Here is an 18,326-nt window from a genome sequence, read left to right on the forward strand (position 1 = left end):
CACTCACTCCCCTTTCATCTAGTCAGGTTCTTACTGTATGTGGATGCACTAGGGATAGTTACATGTCCTCTGCAATGGTAAATGTCTTTTCAGGTCAGTTTTCTCTAACCTTTTCTTCACCCTTTCCAACTGTGTTCCAAACAACACAGCGGGCTATTTGTTTGTTAGAGCTATAATGGACCAAATGGGTGACAGTCTCATCTGCTCAGGGCTATTATCTAAGCTCTCAGTCTTCTGTTCTCTGGGCTCAGTGAAGATGTGCTGCTTTTCATCTGGAGTGTGAGAAGCAATCTTTGTAGCGGCTAGATCAAAGAAATTTAGCAAACTTCAATCGCTGCTGGAGTGAGAATAAAATACCTCCAACTGCTTTTGTTTCCTAAACTCTGGGTAGTGGTCAGCCAGGTGAGGTGAGAAGGTTGTTCAGAATTTAGAAAATAAATTCAAGTTAAACTTTCTCAGCAGACGCAGTGGAATGCAAAGGGTATATTTATAATAGACTGCATAACAATGACTCAGCCTTTCAAGGGCATCGGTTTCTGTGATCGCAAAGTCAACTTGCACTTCGGGTTCAAAACGCCTCACATAAAATGAAAATAATGGGATGTTTTTCTTTGACTAGTTCTCGGTTAGCGGTATTAAATTGTATTCTCAGAAATGAAAAAGTGACAGGTAATTTTTCATTGCAACAAGGAAAAAAAAAACAGATTAATGTTTGCACTACAATAGGCTCAGAAGACGAAATATCTCCAAACAGCATGTTATCAAGTGGACGGGGCTGTGCAAAAAGAAAAAAAGTAACAAAACACAGTCTATCATCACATCTTGTCAACAACAAAAAAGTCCCAGGGTACTCACCAGGGTTGTAAATATATAATGATAGTACTCCGTCATCATACCCATTGCCAGGGCCTACAGGGAGAAATAAAAAGCAAGCAGTAACTAAAAGTCAATTACAAATAGCTTAATGAATTGTGGTATTAGAATTACTAATTGACCTGTTATTTAATACATATTGCCACCCTGACACCTGTCAGAAAGGCACCTGAGACTGGAAAAAATGTGAAAGCGGGGGCCTGCCAAGGCATTTTTAATTGTCCTGATGACTGATGAACAGACTTATTCGGTTATTATTACACTCAGAGCCGAGACGGTATCATGACACTGACAGTAATTTTGCTTGAAAAAATCAGTCTATGCGTCCACATTGCTCACGTTTCTCCCAATACGTTGTACATTATATCCTAAGTCCATGCGGGCTCGGCACTGCATTGTGCATGCAACGATAAATAACAAACAAAATATGCGCCACAATAAAGAATCATTAGTTTTGACACACAGCTATAGAGAGAACTCCAACTGTGCAATATGCTTGTGAGAAGACTTGAGCTCAACAACAACCCCCACGGTTCTCATTAATAATGCGCCTCTGCTAAATGAATTGAACATGCCTGTGAGCAGAATTAGACTTTATAATTTAAAAGAAAAAAAATATGTACAATGGAAAGCATCCATTATGACGGGCCACGAGTAGATATCTAACACACAAGGATTAAAGATGTACAGATCTGCAGCAGTTCTTAAAGAGAGAAAGAATAAGATAGGGATCACGAATGGACTTATGTTGATTATTTTAGCACATATATATGTGTATATATATGAGTCTGGGTACTCAGTAACATGTGAAAATTTCTTTAAGGGGAAATTATGTAAATTTTATACAGTAGCTAACTTACTTTTAACTAAATTCAGGAAACAGTGTGATAAAATTACTTATGCTGTTCACAAATGCTGCAGACATCCGTGAGTCTAAGAGAGTATCAGGGCTCATTAAGGTGAGTTGATACCTGTTTCAGGATCCAGGCAGCCATCTCATGTCCACAATCAAATATGACATGGAACTCCTTTGCCTTCTTCATCTCCTTCAGAAGTGGCTTGGCGTCCTTGGTCTCTGTGGGCAGCTGTCGGATCTTCAAACGAATGTTGTATCGTGAAGGTGCCTTGATCAGCTCCTGCAGTCGAATGAGACCTGCAGACAAAGAGGATACATATATAGTGTGAAAGGACCATTTTAAAGATGCAGCAATATGGTGTGTTTGATGTGCCACCATTTTGAAGTAACTCTGATTCTAAGGAGGCCACGAAGACCAATTGGAGTCATGTATTCTCAGCAGAAAAAATATGCTCATATGCATGTCTTCCAGTCTATTGATCCTCCTACTCATGCTTGGCAAGCAAACAGACAGCTACAGACTTATCAAGAGAATGTTACACCAAGCCAGCACATTGCACTCTTTCATAACAAAAACCACAATACAGAGAGCGCCTCATTTTGCAACCTCCTACAGAAAGTCCCATCCTGAAAGAAGCTTCCCAAATGGTGATTTGCTCTTGTCTTCCATGATACCATAGAATAGCGCGGAATAGGTTCAATTTTTATCCAGATGGAAAGCCATGGTCAATCCTGCCTCTTCTGCCCCTCTCACATACACTTCAGATGTGTTCTGATGAGAGAGGCTCTGTTTGCCCAGCTTGTACTTGCCCCCAGGGAGCCCGGCGCCTTCGTCACACATTGAGCTACAATCTTCACCTTTCATTTCTCGACCACACGCTCAGGTAGAAAGCTCTCCGGGAGATACTGTGATGAGATTACAATGAGTTTCTCCCTCAGTAAAGAACTTCAGAGTCCAGGGATGAAAGAGGCTGGATTGATGGGAGAGATGATTACTTGTCATGGGTATAAAAATGGATGGAGCAGCAAGGATAGTTTGAGAGGGAACTGGAGAGAGATAGGATTTTTTTTTTCAACCACTTTAAGATAGCTCAGCCTATTTTTTATTTTGAAATGAAGTGCTGTGTGAGCAGTTTAATGGTCTTACTGTGAGTGGGGCTGGGTCTCCCTGAGGCCTATAGAAAGATTGGTGTGAAATAGGAACATGCAGGTCTCGCCTTGAAAAGTACCATTGTAGGGAGGAATACTGAACCTATACAGCTTTCCTCAGGTAATCCCAATAGATCCCTACTCTAGGGCATGTCTGCGTCTCCCTGTTTTTGTTCGAACTGACACTTTGGGAGGTGTTAAGCTAGGAAAAAAAATCTGTCAAGGGAGCTCAACGTTTGGGAAACACTGTCATTGTAGATGTTTGTGGGCTCTGGCTAATTCCTTCAGACTTTCCCCCTGGATCTTCTAACGGCTGTGTGTGAATATTTTATCCCCTCTGATAGTTTTTCCTGTCAGCCGTCAGATAGGCTCCAATCAGCAGCGCGGGGCTCTGGAGCATGAAGCTGTGTGATTACAGCCTGAGACCGGGTGGAAACGGAGGGGGTAAACAACATGGCTGTGCAGCTGTCACACTTTTCAGGGCGTCAGGTGCGTTACAGCCTATACGTACCACAGAGGAGGCCCAAGCAGCTCCTATCTGATGCAGAGAGAGGTGAGAGATCACCCCGTTTGGCATCTCTCCGGGACAGTTTGCAGGAGAGTGAGGGTGTTAACATACTGAGCTCCAAGGTAGGAAGAGAGGGGAGGTCAAGGAGATGAGTCAAAATAATGTGGCAAGCGGGACGAGCCAATGGGATATCAGCTGAGGTTAATGTATGAGTGCTAGAATGCTGCAGGATTGGCTATTTACAATATATCACAGATGTGGAAGAAGAGACACTTGAAGAAGTCAAATGGCTGTAAAGGTGATGCTTTCAAAAGGAACAAAAGGGCTCTCGTATCTATTTAGAGGCGCTGCATAGGATGTCAACTACAAGACTATATAGACTGGTGGAGAGAAGAAATTGAATTCATTAGGCAACCTGAAAATTTAATCCTCCTCTCTGCTCTGTAATTTACTTACATTTACTTGTCAACCACGTCATGCCAAAAAGCTCATAACTTGTGAATACGCATTTGAATATTGTTATCTTCTCTAGAGTGATTATACTTTACCTTGTAAAACTCTCACTGTACTCCAGCTAAAATACGACTCGCCTTTTAAAAAGCACGTTACGAGGCACTCCGCAAAGTCACAGGATAGACAAAATGGCTCAGAGACTCATTTGATTGCCACCCTCAGAGATCAAGTGTCTCTGTGTGTTATTAATGGCTGTTGTCAGCGCCCACATACTACAATTCTGCATTGCATTAATCTGAAGAGACACAGGGTCATTCTGGGTAATGTGGTTCTCGTTTTTTTTCTGTGCTGCTGCTCACTCTCCTGGAAGACTGACATGGGCAGCACCTGGAGGACTAAGGCAGAACAGTAAGCTATTGATTTCTGAATTAACTTGACAGGTTACAAAGCACTCTCTGAACTCTGAGCAGCACTGCTGCTTTTTGTAGATCACCTGGTACTTCTTTCTTACTGGACATTGTTTTTTGGTTGGTTTTAAGAATTGTCACATCCATCATCACACAAAACACGCACCAGTGGAAAATGAAGACAGACACCGACTGTACCTGTACCTGTGCTGTCGTCATAGACCACGGTGACTGTTCTCCACTTGAAGAAGTGCACCAGGTCGAGAATGGCTCTGCTAAGGGAGGAGAAGTCAGGGTATAGGCTGACATAGTACGAGTCCCTGTTGTCTGACACCTGATGCTTCCACTTGGTCTGGATGTGGGGCACTCCCAAAGCATTGCAGATGGACTGGACCGCGTTAGCTGACGAGCTGTGTGAGGGGCCAAAAATGGCCGCCACACCTAAGGAAAGCTGGTCACATGCTGACGGGGTAGCAAGGAAAAATAAAACAAAAGAAAACAAAAAGACAGTTAGTTTCATGTTTCGGTTATGCTTTTAAGTTTCACTATATCTCATATTCTCTGCTCAATTTTTTTCTTTTTTTTTGTCCACATGTCACCTGAAGCAACCAAAACATAAACAGAACCGGTGCTTAATAATTTCCTCAGCCCAGCGGATAATCTTAATTCCGACTGTGGAATTTTCTTTTATAGCCGCTAGCGGTTCGGAGCGTTGTTTATACAAGCTGGACCTCTGTTTGAGTAGGAAGGAGAACATCTTTCACACTGTTCCACTGTGGTTGTGATTGATGTGGGCAAACAAAGAGAGGGGGAAAAAAAAAGATGGGAACACTCGGGGAAAAAAATAGCAAATTAATAAGCCTCGCAACTGTGAGGACTTCACAAGGTATCTTTGGTCATTTTTCTCCCCTTCGTTAGCTCAACTCTCTTTAAACTCTGTCAATTAGTAACCCATTTTAACAAATAAATGTCAAGTCGTTTGTGGATGTAAACTGCATTAGTGGTTAGATGGGGCGAATAACAGAAAATATTCTACGATGTACTCTGTGGTTTTATCTCGAATCACTGCCCGGTTTACACGTTCATAATAATAATAATGATGCAATAATCTTCTTTACTGTGAGCAGTAAATTGAGATTTCAGACACCATGAACACAAATGCTTGTCCATCATCAGCGACCAACAGGGCAGGTTTTAGGTTTCCTTTACAAAAGGTTAATGCATTACACATGGGCTTTACAGCATAAAAATACAAGCTATACATGGACATTACTTTTATCCTTTTAACTGATAAAACATGAATCGATTTGACACTCAAATAGGAAAGTAGAGTGTGCAGCGTTTGTCTGAATGGCTACCTGTAAAATACTAATTCATGTAAGAACAAAAAGCACTCACAGTGAGATTCAGCTAAACGTCCTTTCCATTCCTCTTGACTCACCTTTCCGGGAAGCCTCAAAGCTGTCAAAGATGTTTATTCTCTGGATGTCATAGGTCAGCGTGGTGTTGGGGAGCAATGTGCGGTTCCTGTTGATTGTGTTCAAGGCAAATTTAAAGGCTAGTTCCTCTGCTCCCGAGGGGCCGCTCTCAATGGATTCAAATATTCCTCCTGAGGGATAAAAAGCAGGAGAGAACAAGACGTTTGAATGGCGAGTCCAGCCTCCTATAATTGCCATAGATTCCTTAACACAAGAAACCTTCAAGTAAATGATGGATATGATGCAGGCAATTACAGCTCAAGCAGTGCATCATTTTTTAAGTATTTGTACTCATATTATTGATGCTGCTGTGTTCAATGCTTTTCACAGCTCAGTTTCATGCTGACATGAAACAGATTTACAATGCGGAGTAGGCATTTGGATCCCTGCTGATTTGCATTCTGTGGCAGTCGTCGGCGTAATTATAGGCAATTAGTTGCATTGGGAGGTGAGTTCAGGGGTGGTTGCCCTTCTTTAACTCCCTCGCTCAGCCTTGACAGAAAGGTTCACTCTACCAGTTGTCCCATTGATTTAAATGATTCTCAAATGAGATGCGAGCAAAGAAAGCCGGGCAAGAGCAGAGGGAAATTAAAGTGAAAAGGTAGACGAGAGAATAAGAGCCACGGGGGAAATCAGAAACATATTTAAAGTGGGTATAAATAGAGGCAAGTCAGAAAGACAGATAACGAGAAGGTCAATCAAATCAGAAATTAAGATGCCATTGGGGCATTTTTAACAATACTAATTAAAAACATATGAACCTAACTGTATATCTCACTGTTTACTTGGTTGGTTCTGTTGCTGTCTGGCAAATCTTGTTACCTTTTTGGTGTCTGTAACTGATGAAATAAAAACTTTTACATAACCAGACACTATAATTACTGCTGCAAAGAAAGGTGTTGTCAGTTTAAAATAGCATCCTTCAGAACTGTCAGTTATTCTGAGCACAACAGGGACAATTAATGCTCCAGCTGGTCTATTTATGCACTTCAGGATCCGAGACAAAGAATATCAATGTTTAAAGTGAGCCACTACAAATGTGTCTTGTTTTCTGATTATGTCAAGCATAATTTATCTGCATGTATTTACACTGGACTTGGTATGCTTTCTCCTATTTTCTGTCTTTGGGATCCTTTTGAAATTGTAGATGGTCCCACAGGTGATGCAAGTCATTCTTAGACTGCTATAAACACCCATCTCACACAAGTCTTGGATCTTTAGGATGTCAATTAGAGCAGCTATCCCTACAGTAGTTGCTCTGGCTTTGACCCAACCTTCTGTTTGCAAGCCATTTCGAGGAACGCTGGCTTAAAGGAAGAGGAGCTTGATTCACAAAGTGGATAAACTAAGGGAATGCACCAAAGAGGAGAATAAAAAAGGATCATTTTGAACTTTGAATCATAGGAAGTTTTAAAATGTTTTCCTGGAATTGGGTATAAAAAATTGCACCAAATTTGCATGTTCTGTTTTGTTTTGTTTTTAATGGGTTTTAGGAACATTTATGAAAATATATCAGTGTTCACATCATCTAATCCACAAGCCAGCCACTCAGCACATATGCAATTTCAGGTGTAACTGGGGTCAGAGAGAATTTTCACACATCCATCAACAGGATGAGGTAAAACCACGTGAAAGGGGGTCTGATATGCAGCATTATGTAGCATATTACTCTGTGTTTGCATGTATAAATATGGACACTTGCTTTTAATGTGTTTTTATCCCAACTGCAAAGCACTTTGTCACTGTGTGTTGTTTTTTTAAGTGCTATACATATACAGTTATTATTCTTCTTAATATATTAAATCACACCAACAATATTTGAATGTGAAACAGCTTTGGAGTTAATCAGCCACTTTCAGCTATGAAAATAAAAACATAGGAAGACAACACATTTCAACAGCTGATACACCTTTGAAAGTGGTCTAAATCCCATGAAGGCTATACAAAAATCAAACTTAAAAGAGAATGCATGAGGGGGGAAAGATGAAAGGGTGTTGTGAAAGGAGCTCTGAGAAACACTCCAGAAGACGAGAGCAGAGTTCACGAGTCCTTCTATGGATCCCATCCTCTTGGAGGACAGAGAGTCAGTTTGACTGAATCCAAAATGAAAAACTTTAAAGCCTGTTTATTGATTCAATTATACGGAGCAAAGGGGGAAGTAAAACTGAAAGAGTGGCACATTTTTTGAAAGAGTACAGAAAGAAAGAGGGCTTTACAGTAACAGATAGCGGCTATAAATAGCATCTGGCCATGGCAGGCAGTGATAGAAAATGAGAGCAGGAGGGCAAAGAAGATGTCATTAACCCGGGGAAGGGAGCTTTGTCACTGTCACCACAGTACAGCCATATATTGGGGGTTCTTACTTTATTTTATGGAATTTTCATAGCAGTTTGTGATAAGAGATATGTACAAAGTTAAGAAGGCAATGAAGCACACATTCTGAGCGTCACTGTGTCACTCAGTGAGCTGAGTTAATGATTTTTTCATGTGTAAATCCTCCTCCTATACAGCGATGTGATGCGAACATGTTGCTATTCATGGCTTTTCATTTTACTGAAATGACACATTAATCTTCAAAGGAGCGAATACCCAAAAATCACCATTAAAGATGATAGAAATCATGTCAGTCTGACCTAATAGATAATTATTACAGTATAGCCCTGAGGGAGCAGGCTGAGCTCCACTGGGCTGTTGAAAATTAGCATAAGGACTTTAGGTTATGCACATCTGATTTCCCTGGCAAGCTGTATGTCTTGGGCATGCTGGTTTGATAGAAATCATGTACCTTAAGAACTCAGAGAAGAAACATTAAATAAAAGTCTGCAGAGGATAACATAAAATATTTACAGTTAAATTTCAAAATGCTAATAAATGGAATAGCAGTGGTTATCGTTTGCGTTAGTGCTCCTTTGAATCTAATGTGCTACATGAATCCTTGGTTTTCATTTGCACTATTGATTATAGAGACTAATCCATCTCGTGCTCCTTCCCAAAGTAGATGTTATGCATCTTTCAAGAGACATAAGTGACATTAAAACCCATACGAGTTAATGTATATTTACCTTGTTTAAAGTCTAATAACACTCTACCTATTATATTTGCATTTATCTTCTCCTTTCTCTTGTTTTTGTGGTCCGTGTGACTGCAGGTGTGTGAGTTGCAGCTGAGATAATCAGCCTGTGTGTGTGCGTGTGTGTGTGCATGTAAGAATTATAGAGCTTCCATCACTGGGATTGGTTTGAATTATGGTGCAAATGAAAGCTCTGAGTGAGTTATGAGCTGGATAATCACTCTGACGAGAAAACAGGGCCCGCTGATCGGAGTGTTTCAGTGTGCCTGGATATGTGTGTGCCTGTGTGTCACTGAAAGAAAGAGAGAAAGACTGAGCGGAAAGTCAAGACCAAAGCGTAATGCGGGATGGTGTCTGTATACTTTCCTCCCTTTTAATGTTTTATCACTGTTAATGAAGTGTATTTTGGATTACAATTCATGCAATAACTTGCTCACTGGCTTAATATCTCTCAGAAGTTAAGTTTGTTCTAAATTAACTTCTGTACACAGAAAAAGTACATCTCTGAAGGGCATACTTGAAAAACACTAGTAACAGACAACCTTGAAAATCACATTCAGTAAAGTCTATCTGCTGATCACATGCTGTTTGGAACAAAGATTAAAGCTAAGACTTTTTTTTTTATTACTTTGTTGAATTGTGAGCACTTGCGAAGCATTGCAAACTGTGAATGAAAATACATTTAGCACAATTAGCTCTCTCTACTGAAGGATGCTCTTGTACAATGAGAGATGGGAGTTAGATATGTTGCCATGGCGACTCATGCAGCTATGCTATGGCTGAGAGGCACCGGCACTTTTGGCATGTGAGGAGCTGATTGGTGGAGGAAGGGCATTGTGATAGTGTGTACGACCTGTCTCTGTGACTAATGACCAGCAGTGCAGCTGCAGGATGGCAGTGGGCAGTCGGGTGGCTGCCATGGCAACATGCGAGCAACCGCGTTGCTAAGGCAAATGGCCCAGGTATGCGCATGAAAGCCTTCAGTCTGGCTGCAAGACCTCCACCCACCACACCCCAACATCTACCACACCCTAACCCACTGGCCCGTTTCTTCCTTCCTCCATCTTTCAGCCAGAGAGGATCAGTGCAACAGGCAGGAGGCAAAAGTGATGGAAACGCTCCATAAATATCCCTGAAATTCCCAGTGGGAGCGCACCCTGACATGTTTGGCGGTGAATGGGACATGATGCATGAAGGCCTGCAGAGATTCGCCGCCCCTGGTCGTTAATCTGAAGCTCCCCTTCTTAGAGCTGATGACTGACCTTCCTATGCCACACAAGAGCCAATTCTATCTCGACCTGAAGATCCCTGAAAATCTGACCAGCACACAGGATGCTCAAACTCTGCTGGAAGCGCTCTCGTGTTATGACAGCCAATCATACAAAAAATCTTCTGCAGTCTGTACAAAAATTATAACTATTTGGATCACTGCAGGATGTTGGCTTATTTGTCAAATACTTCTTGTAAATATTCATTGCTTTTGGAGGTGTGACATTCTTCACTATTTTAGTCTGTGTGCACGATAAGACATGCATGCTGTGTTTAAACATTTTGTAGCCAAGACTATACATGCCAATGCATTGTTTGGCAACTACATCCTTTATGGTCTTATTATCTTGATGAGCATTAATACTGAAAGAGCAAGACAGAGGAAACTGTAAAACTAGCAAATAAAACAATATTGTGTTTAGAAAGATGCTCAATACATTTTTGGTTGTGTCTAGTGAGCCCAAGAGTAGCACTTTAGAGTGTGATGCAGGCAACATGTGAAATGTAGCTGAGGAACAAATGAGGAAGGAATCAGCAGCGACCTGATAATTAACGGGCTGTTAATGAGCAGCTCCTAAATATAACTCCGAATCAAGGACTGGATGATGAGGGGTTGCCAGAGATTGATAAGTCAATACGTTTAGGTGAATCAAAATAACTGCGACGTTCGTCACTGGTGGCACAAAATCAGGAATGCACATTTGCTGCAAAAGTACCAAGCATAGTTAAAACAGAATATGATATACAGCATGAAAAATAAGGGGAAAAAACAAGTACTACCAATCAATAAAAAACAAATCTATAATCAGCTAACCCGTTCGAAGCTGAAGATGAAACCCATAGGAGCTATTGTGTGTGAACAACAGTTTTTATCTAGCTTGTCTGGCTTGTTGCTGTTTTCTCCAGAATAGAATCACTCCTGTCACCTTAAAGCCTCTTGACACTGGGCTGGACTGTCACCTGCCACTGCTGGATGCTAAGACTCAAAGTGAGTCACACACTTGAACATACAAGTGCAAACAGACACAATCACGCACTTCGAAGATTGAAACTAAACAAAGCTGTCATGCAAGAATCCACTGAGTACAAGGAAAATGTGGCTGATGAGAGAATTTATAGCTCCCGCCTGCAGCATTTAAAGATGCCTAACTTGAGCTGAACTCAGAGTAATAATGAGCTTATCCATTGCAAAAAGATCAATTTCATCAATCTCTTATAATGAGCACATACTGTCTTCAATTAGAATGTGTGCCATGGCCCTCATCCCTGACCCGGCTCCAAGTGGGAAACCAGTGATCATATAACATGTATTAATTCCAGGCGCTGGCAACAGATGTGCTAATTTGCTAGGCTCTCTCTATTCATAATAATGTGCCAGCTCCCTCCTCAAAGTATGTGCTAATTTGCAAGGGCTTATTGTGGATGTGCTAAACTACCGGCTGACATTTTGTGTGCTAATTTGTCAAGCAGGGACCCCTTTTGGTACTAATTGTGCCAAACTGTGAGTACACTTCCACAGGCCTTGAATTGCTGAATTCCTAAATGACTTCTGTCTGCTAGCGGTTTTCAGCCTCTTCACTGCTCTCGAATTGTGAAAGCAACTGAAAAAGAAATACCAACTACTGTGAAAATAAGATGTATAAGCACTAAGTGCTCACACTCGCCTGCACACATAGGCATATAAGGGTGCACACACACATTCTGACTATTCACAGAAAATATGTGCCTGCACTTGAGATTGCACAACCTCCCTAAAGAAACACGTTCTGTGGTTGTTTTGCTGTATGACCAAACACGCTCACATAGATACATGCTACAAAGCTTGTTAAAAAGCTCCTTATAAACCCATAAAAAGGTCACAAAGGAGTTTAATACTAATAAGGGTTACTTTATTTTTTTAAAATTGCTTTAAAATTTCAGTTAGTATCACAAATCTGTTTCCCACATTGCACACTGCACACCCCCAGTGAGAATCTCTTCCCAAACAGGCATGCAGAGAAATCATTTTTTACCCCAAAATGATTTATTAACATTACAGAACAAGTGGAGATAATTACATTTTGGGCTACATTAATATTTTATATATTATCAGAACTGTATGTATATTAGAACGTATTAAAAATGGTTTAAAACAATCTAATGACAATTCCCTATTTTCCATGGGGGTGGTTAGATGAGAGGTATTTTAGAAAATATCTGCTGACACTTCTGCTACACACAAATCATCAGAGGTACACAACAAAAGACATTATGGTTGTTGTAATATGAGATGTACACAGGTGGTAACACCTTTGAGCTCTTGCTGAGGCATCATTCAGTGGTGCCTCGGGAAGAGGAGTCATTTTCACTCTTCGCAGGCAAATAGCTTTCAGTTGTCTTTATGTTGTTTCTCTGTGGGGAACATTGAAAGGCTTTTTTTTTTCTCGCCTCTGTGACAGATACAGAGACTGGGAGTTTATTGGGTGACAGGCAACAGTGCTTTGGATTAAATTGGGCTTCTACGTTTTCTTATGTACATGATCACATCTTCCTCTTTTTCTGCCATTGGAGTCAGTTCTGTCATGGCAAAACATTGTGAAACTCACCATCCTGACTGGGAACTGTCTACTATCTTAACGTCTGTGCTTTGAGGGCCATGAACAAGCCAAAGTTGGAGGTGCACTTATGCACATAACTTTGGTTACCTATGCTAAATTGACAAAATATGGTCACTGGTCTCCTTGGATCAAGTAGAGGATTTTTTTTCAAATCCTTTTTTTTTTTAAATGGAGTATCTGGATTTAAACATTACATTACCAAAGCATTACAGCCAATCAAAATCTGTAAAGATATGTAGGGATGCACCAATGAGAAGCTTTAATTACACTGGTAATTTTCTTTTGTAACTTTTCATTGGCTTGTGTAATTTAGCATTTCACTAATGAATACCAATTCAGTAAATTTACATTCTTTGACGTACTTATTTGTCGTATTTTATTTTATTATATTTTATAAAGTTTGCAAAGCAATCTTCATGTTGAGCTCGGATGCTGCCTTACATATAAAAGATTCCCGGCCTCACAGTGAGGAGAAAAGCTTACTGATTTAACACTGGTTCCGGAGCAGTACGTGGTATCAGCAGCTACCTGAAGCCAAGGTTTCTGTATCGTATCAGAAATGGAAAAAATCGGAGCAGTACATCCCAAGAAAGAAGATCATATCTCAGCAAGTGTGTTAACACCAAATTTGGTGTACAGACTCGGCAACCCTTACCAAGGTTGTGAAAACTATGTCTCGGTGAGGTGCTTGGCCCCCTCATTGCTGCAGCATGATTTTTTAATGCATTCTTCCCACCTGCCCAACTGTTCCAGGGTATACCATGAAATATTCACGATACTATGGAAATAAGATTTATTTATTTATTTGTGGGGAAAAAAAAGTCTATGTGCATTGTTTCCACATTTTGTGGTGAGGTATGTAAATGTCTTTGGTTCATCATCATCAGAACAAATATACACTTTGCAGTTGTGATGTACTTTATATTACAGCTGCAGCATTGTATTTTTATTCTGTATTTTAGAGGGGGGTAAAACAAAAAGTCTTATTTGACTAATGCACATGCATTTGGGGAAAAATACAGTGGCTTTCACACACTGTAGGTTTTATGAGCCTTAGAGCTCTCAGACTTCCCATCTGAATTCCATGTATAAACATGAGCATTCCTAAAACTGCAGTCACAAGGTTATGCAGTTCACGTAAATAATACAAATCTCAAAAGTGCAGTCAGACACTTTTTCTGCCCACACAGAAAATATGTGATTTGTGTCTAATATACAGGCCATAGGGACTGAGCAGCGCAACTTATTTAATAGAATGTTTCCTGCTGCTTCATGCCTCACCTGTCTTTGCCATTTCTCTTCGTATGCCTCATCTTTTTCTCTACTCTATGAAACAAACCCACACAAACACACACACAGGGTCTTTCTCACTCCCTCAGACTAGAGTACATCTCATGGTGGCCTCGGCAGGTGACAGATGGCGACCTCACAGCACTGCTCACTGTAAACTGAGTTTTAATCAAGCCTAAGCACGTGTGAGAGATGCTAATTATCCACTGCAGGCTAAAGGAGTCCAGCCTGGAGAACATTGTGACCATGCATGTGCATCCTTGGTTTATATTAATTTTCCCCACTGTGATAATATCGCCATTTACGGCATCGCAACTGGGAAGCGTAATGCAGGATGGATTTGGTGTGTTGAGCATCCCTGGATACTTCAGCCCTCAAGCTGTATCACTCAACAAAATAAATATAGATAAGAACTTGACTAACAGTAATCTCACAGTCTTAAAAGTTAAGCATAGGGATTTCTAACTGTCTCCAGCATACTTGCCAAAAAGCAGGGTGTTAAGACACTCATCTCACTATCGCACTATTTCTTAACATTTCATTTCAGGCGCTAAAAACACTCCGATATAGGGAGAATATTTTAACAGGATAGCCTTAACTTACAACACATATAACATTTATCATATGTATCCAGCCCTGGTGCAGAGCCAAAAAGAAGTTCAATTTATAATGCTGCAATTAAGTCTCGGCAAATTATATGAGAGTCTATTGTCCTCCTTGCTCCTTTTGCTGCACTCATTCTAATTCGCACTGTTCTCTTGTTCATCAAAATGGCCCTGTATTACACCCTTACCAATGTAATTTTGAACAAAATGGCTAGTAAATTAGACTTTCTTTCTTGTAGAAGGGCAGATGTTATCTCCCGTTAGAGGCAAAGGTCAAGAATTAATTCAGGAGGCAGCTCTTTAATTCTAACAGTTGGGCTTTCACAGGGCGATGGAGAAGGGTAGAAAAATGAGCCCGTTCGCTGGATTTACTGAATCTAATTATAATAATTTTTAATCTTCATAAATTTAGAGATCTTTGCAAAGAAGGGCATTATTGTTTTCAGGGAGATAATGACATGGATGCCTGGAAACTTTAACAAGCCAAAAAGATATTGAGGGAAAAAAAGAAAGAAAAACATATGTGCAGTAGATAAGTGGATAAGATTGCATTAACAGCACTAACAGCTAGTGGGTTGCAATGCGTTAAAACAAGAGTGTTTTTCCTCTGCAGTAAATCTATATTAGTTAACCAGAGCTATTTCTGCTGTGAAAATGAAATGGAGAGTGTAGAGGTAATAATGATAGCATATGCTCTATATGTTGGGCACAATTTAAATGGTGATAAAAGCCCAAATACAATGTTACTTTTCCAGACTGGGTGTACGAAAATGAAAATATTCGACTGAAAAGGTATTCCTTGCTTTGAAATTGAGATTTCGACTTTGTATGCCAAAGTACGGGGATTTTCATCATTGTGTGCAAGGACGCTGAGATCAGGAGACAGGGAGAAGTAAGGTTTGATCGCAGTGAGACAGAACAAAGTAGAGGAATGACAAGCAGACAAGCTGAAAGCCAAAGGGGAAACAAAGACGACATGGAGAGGAAGGGCAGTGAAGGACAAAGGCAAAGAAATGGAGAAAATAAGAGGAAAATGGACAGAAAAGTCTATTTTCTGGATATTAATTCGATGCTGAAAGTGCACCTCAGCATGATACTGTCTCCTCACAGCCCATCAGATTGGTTTAGAAAACAGCAGGCCATTATGTCTAAAGTCAGAGCTAGATACAGGTAGATGGGTGTGCTGTCAAACAAGCAAAAAGAGGAATTTTGACTTGGGAAGAAAAGAGAGAGACAGAAGAAGAGAGAGCTGGGTGGGGCACAGAAAAAATAGATGAGGGAAGGAAACGAAGAGGGAGAAATTGAGAATAAAAGAGGTCACCGGAGGCAGATAAAAGACACTCAATTAAACGACTGAATGGATGGTGCATTAGACCCGAACGGACACCTGCACCCCTCCTCTCTCCCTCAGCCACAGGGCAGGAAAATGTCAGCTCCTAGTTTGGGTTCATCAGCCTCCCATCAGCCACTGTTGTACACAAGCTAGCTGATAATCAGAGCTACAGGTACACTTTGCTGCAAAGGTGTGTCAATTTGTCTTGCTTGTTCTGCAAACACAGGCAGCTGCGCAGTAGCAAAGAGAGAAAGAAATGAAAGAGACTCGCACACTGACTTTAGCAGGAAAATAGCCAGAGGGCAAGTGATTAAAAAAAAGCAGATTAAAAAGCAAAGCTCCTCAAATATGTGCAGTTGTGTAGTTTTTCAAACTAAATAAGAAAACATCTTTTCAGGATAAAAGCAAAAAGGCTAAAGAGGTGAAATGGGTGAAAAATGAAGGCTCCTGCTTTAATCTTTCTCCTGATCTGCTGCTTCTTATTTTTTAAGGTAATTTCACCATTTCCCACATTCAATCGAACTCTGTTGGGTAGCAAATTCAGGGTTCTTTGTCATTTTTAAAAAGCTGTGGGTATATCTCATGGGAAGCTGTGTAAGAGAAATGGAAGCAATTGGCTTCATTATGTCTCTTCAGGCTCTTAAAATAAATTGTGCAAGATGGGAATATCAAACCAAGCCTATTCCAGTCCACCGTTATGTTTGGAGAAGGGCCAGATTTAGTAGGTCATTTCAATTGGATTGTCTCTGAGCGTGGATGACAAACAGCAGAACACAATCAAAACCTACTGCAGCCAAGCCAGGTAGCATTAAAGCCTTATCTTATCTTATTAAAGCTTCAAAAAATGCTTTTGCAAACTCTGTGGTTTATTTTGCTTTATTTAATAATTCTTAGGCTTTCCTATACTGTTGCGGTTTTTCCCCCCCTCACATATGTCTAATCTCATCTTTTCATTCAAAACTGTCATCAAAACAACATCAGAAAGCTACCCAAACACTTACAAACCCTCTGAGTGAAAGCAGAGAAAAAATAAATTCAACATTGCAGGGGGAGGCATTTTGCATAGCCCTTGTGCAGCCTTGACAATGGAGCGTCATGCTGGTTCAAAGAACATGATTTTAAGTAAGCCTGCCTCAATATGTCCTCCCACAGAGCCCATTTCCCCCTGTGTCCTTGGTTCACACAGAGAAATGTTCATACATCTGACATTCTATGCTGTCAATGGGAGCCCGAATTTTGCTTTCTCTCCTTCAACCCATAGCTCTGCTCCTTCTTTTATTCCTTTATTCAGCTGGCTGGAAATGAAGGCGAATCACCACATCCTGACCTGTTCGGTGCCTTGCATCATAGCCAACACAGCCGGAGGGCTTTCTGCAATCGATTGACTTCAGAATCCCATGTAGTTTGGACATCAATGCTATCGTTTATGGCATATATGCCTTCAGAAATGTTTACCTGATCTGTGTGTTTGAAATTCACATCTGACTGTCTCAACTTAAGGCACATCTTTAAAACACTAAAACTATGAGTACATATTGGTAAACAAGCCCTTCAGCAAAAAACAAAAACAAAAAAAAACAACCCACGACCAACAAAAGCAATCAGAGACTGTCTTAATGCATTAATCATACAACAAATACACTGTAAACATTTACTAACAATTAGCCCCGTTGCCATCTTACCGTAATAAACAGGTGACAAGCCAGGTTTTATTTTCTTTCTATTAAGCAATCACTTAAAAGGCAATTAGTGCACTTGAGCTAGTATAAAGTTAAAGATCTTGCACCTTTTACCTCCTGTTACAGTAAAACACAAAACATGACATGTTGTTCCTGCTCCTGAGTGGTCTCCTGTGACAACACTGGAAGTACAGCCAGTTCAGAAGTGTGGAACACTTCAAAACCATGTGGTCCTGCTCAAGCTGCTGCTGCTTGTGGCTGTTTAAGTCATTAATTCACAGCACAATGCAATATTAGCACAATCCCTCATATTCTGCTTTGAGCACACATTTGCTTTTTATTTTGTAATATTCATGTTTGTATTCTCACAGATGGTAACCTGTGATACACGAAAAGGGGACATCCGGGATTTGACACTCCTTATTTGCTATGCTGCCAGTTTTCCTTCCTTTATCAATATTCAACGAAGCAACCCAGCATGCTGATTTTTATTGATTCACACTATTTTATAGTCTATTTGAAGTGGAGACAAACCCAACATGTCCACACGACTGGCTAATGAAAACACATTTTGGGTTTTAGTTCTTCTAAGGAACTACAAGGACATTTGTGTTACCAACCTATTTTCAGTTTTTCACTCCTATAAAAGCTATTTCATGCATATCTGCAGTCCCAGGCAAATTTTCAACTTGCTAATATGATACTGCTGACATTTATTCAGAGATGCAGTGCATGACTCCTGGCCTCCCACTACATTTC

At 40.5% G+C, this 18,326-nt stretch overlaps 1 protein-coding gene across 2 annotated transcripts in view; it reads right to left on the reverse strand.

Annotated features, from left to right (window-relative positions):
* Nucleotides 1-18,326, reverse strand: part of LOC308397644 (glutamate receptor ionotropic, kainate 2-like) — a 64,510-nt gene that overhangs the window by 40,863 nt on the left and 5,321 nt on the right. The window contains exons 2-5 of one of the 2 annotated variants that reach the window (XM_080883656.1): nt 5,688-5,855; nt 4,451-4,708; nt 1,845-2,026; nt 856-909 (exon numbers count right to left, since the gene is read on the reverse strand). In XM_080883656.1, the coding sequence (XP_080739782.1) occupies nt 856-909; nt 1,845-2,026; nt 4,451-4,708; nt 5,688-5,855 (662 nt within the window). Of the gene's footprint in view, nt 1-855; nt 910-1,844; nt 2,027-4,444; nt 4,709-5,687; nt 5,856-18,326 lie in introns of both variants that reach the window. The other variant, XM_080883655.1, reaches the window with a different exon arrangement.

Source organism: Rhamphochromis sp. 'chilingali' (genome assembly GCF_963969265.1).
Source record: "Rhamphochromis sp. 'chilingali' genome assembly, chromosome: 5".
Taxonomy (NCBI): Eukaryota; Metazoa; Chordata; class Actinopteri; order Cichliformes; family Cichlidae; genus Rhamphochromis; species Rhamphochromis sp. 'chilingali'.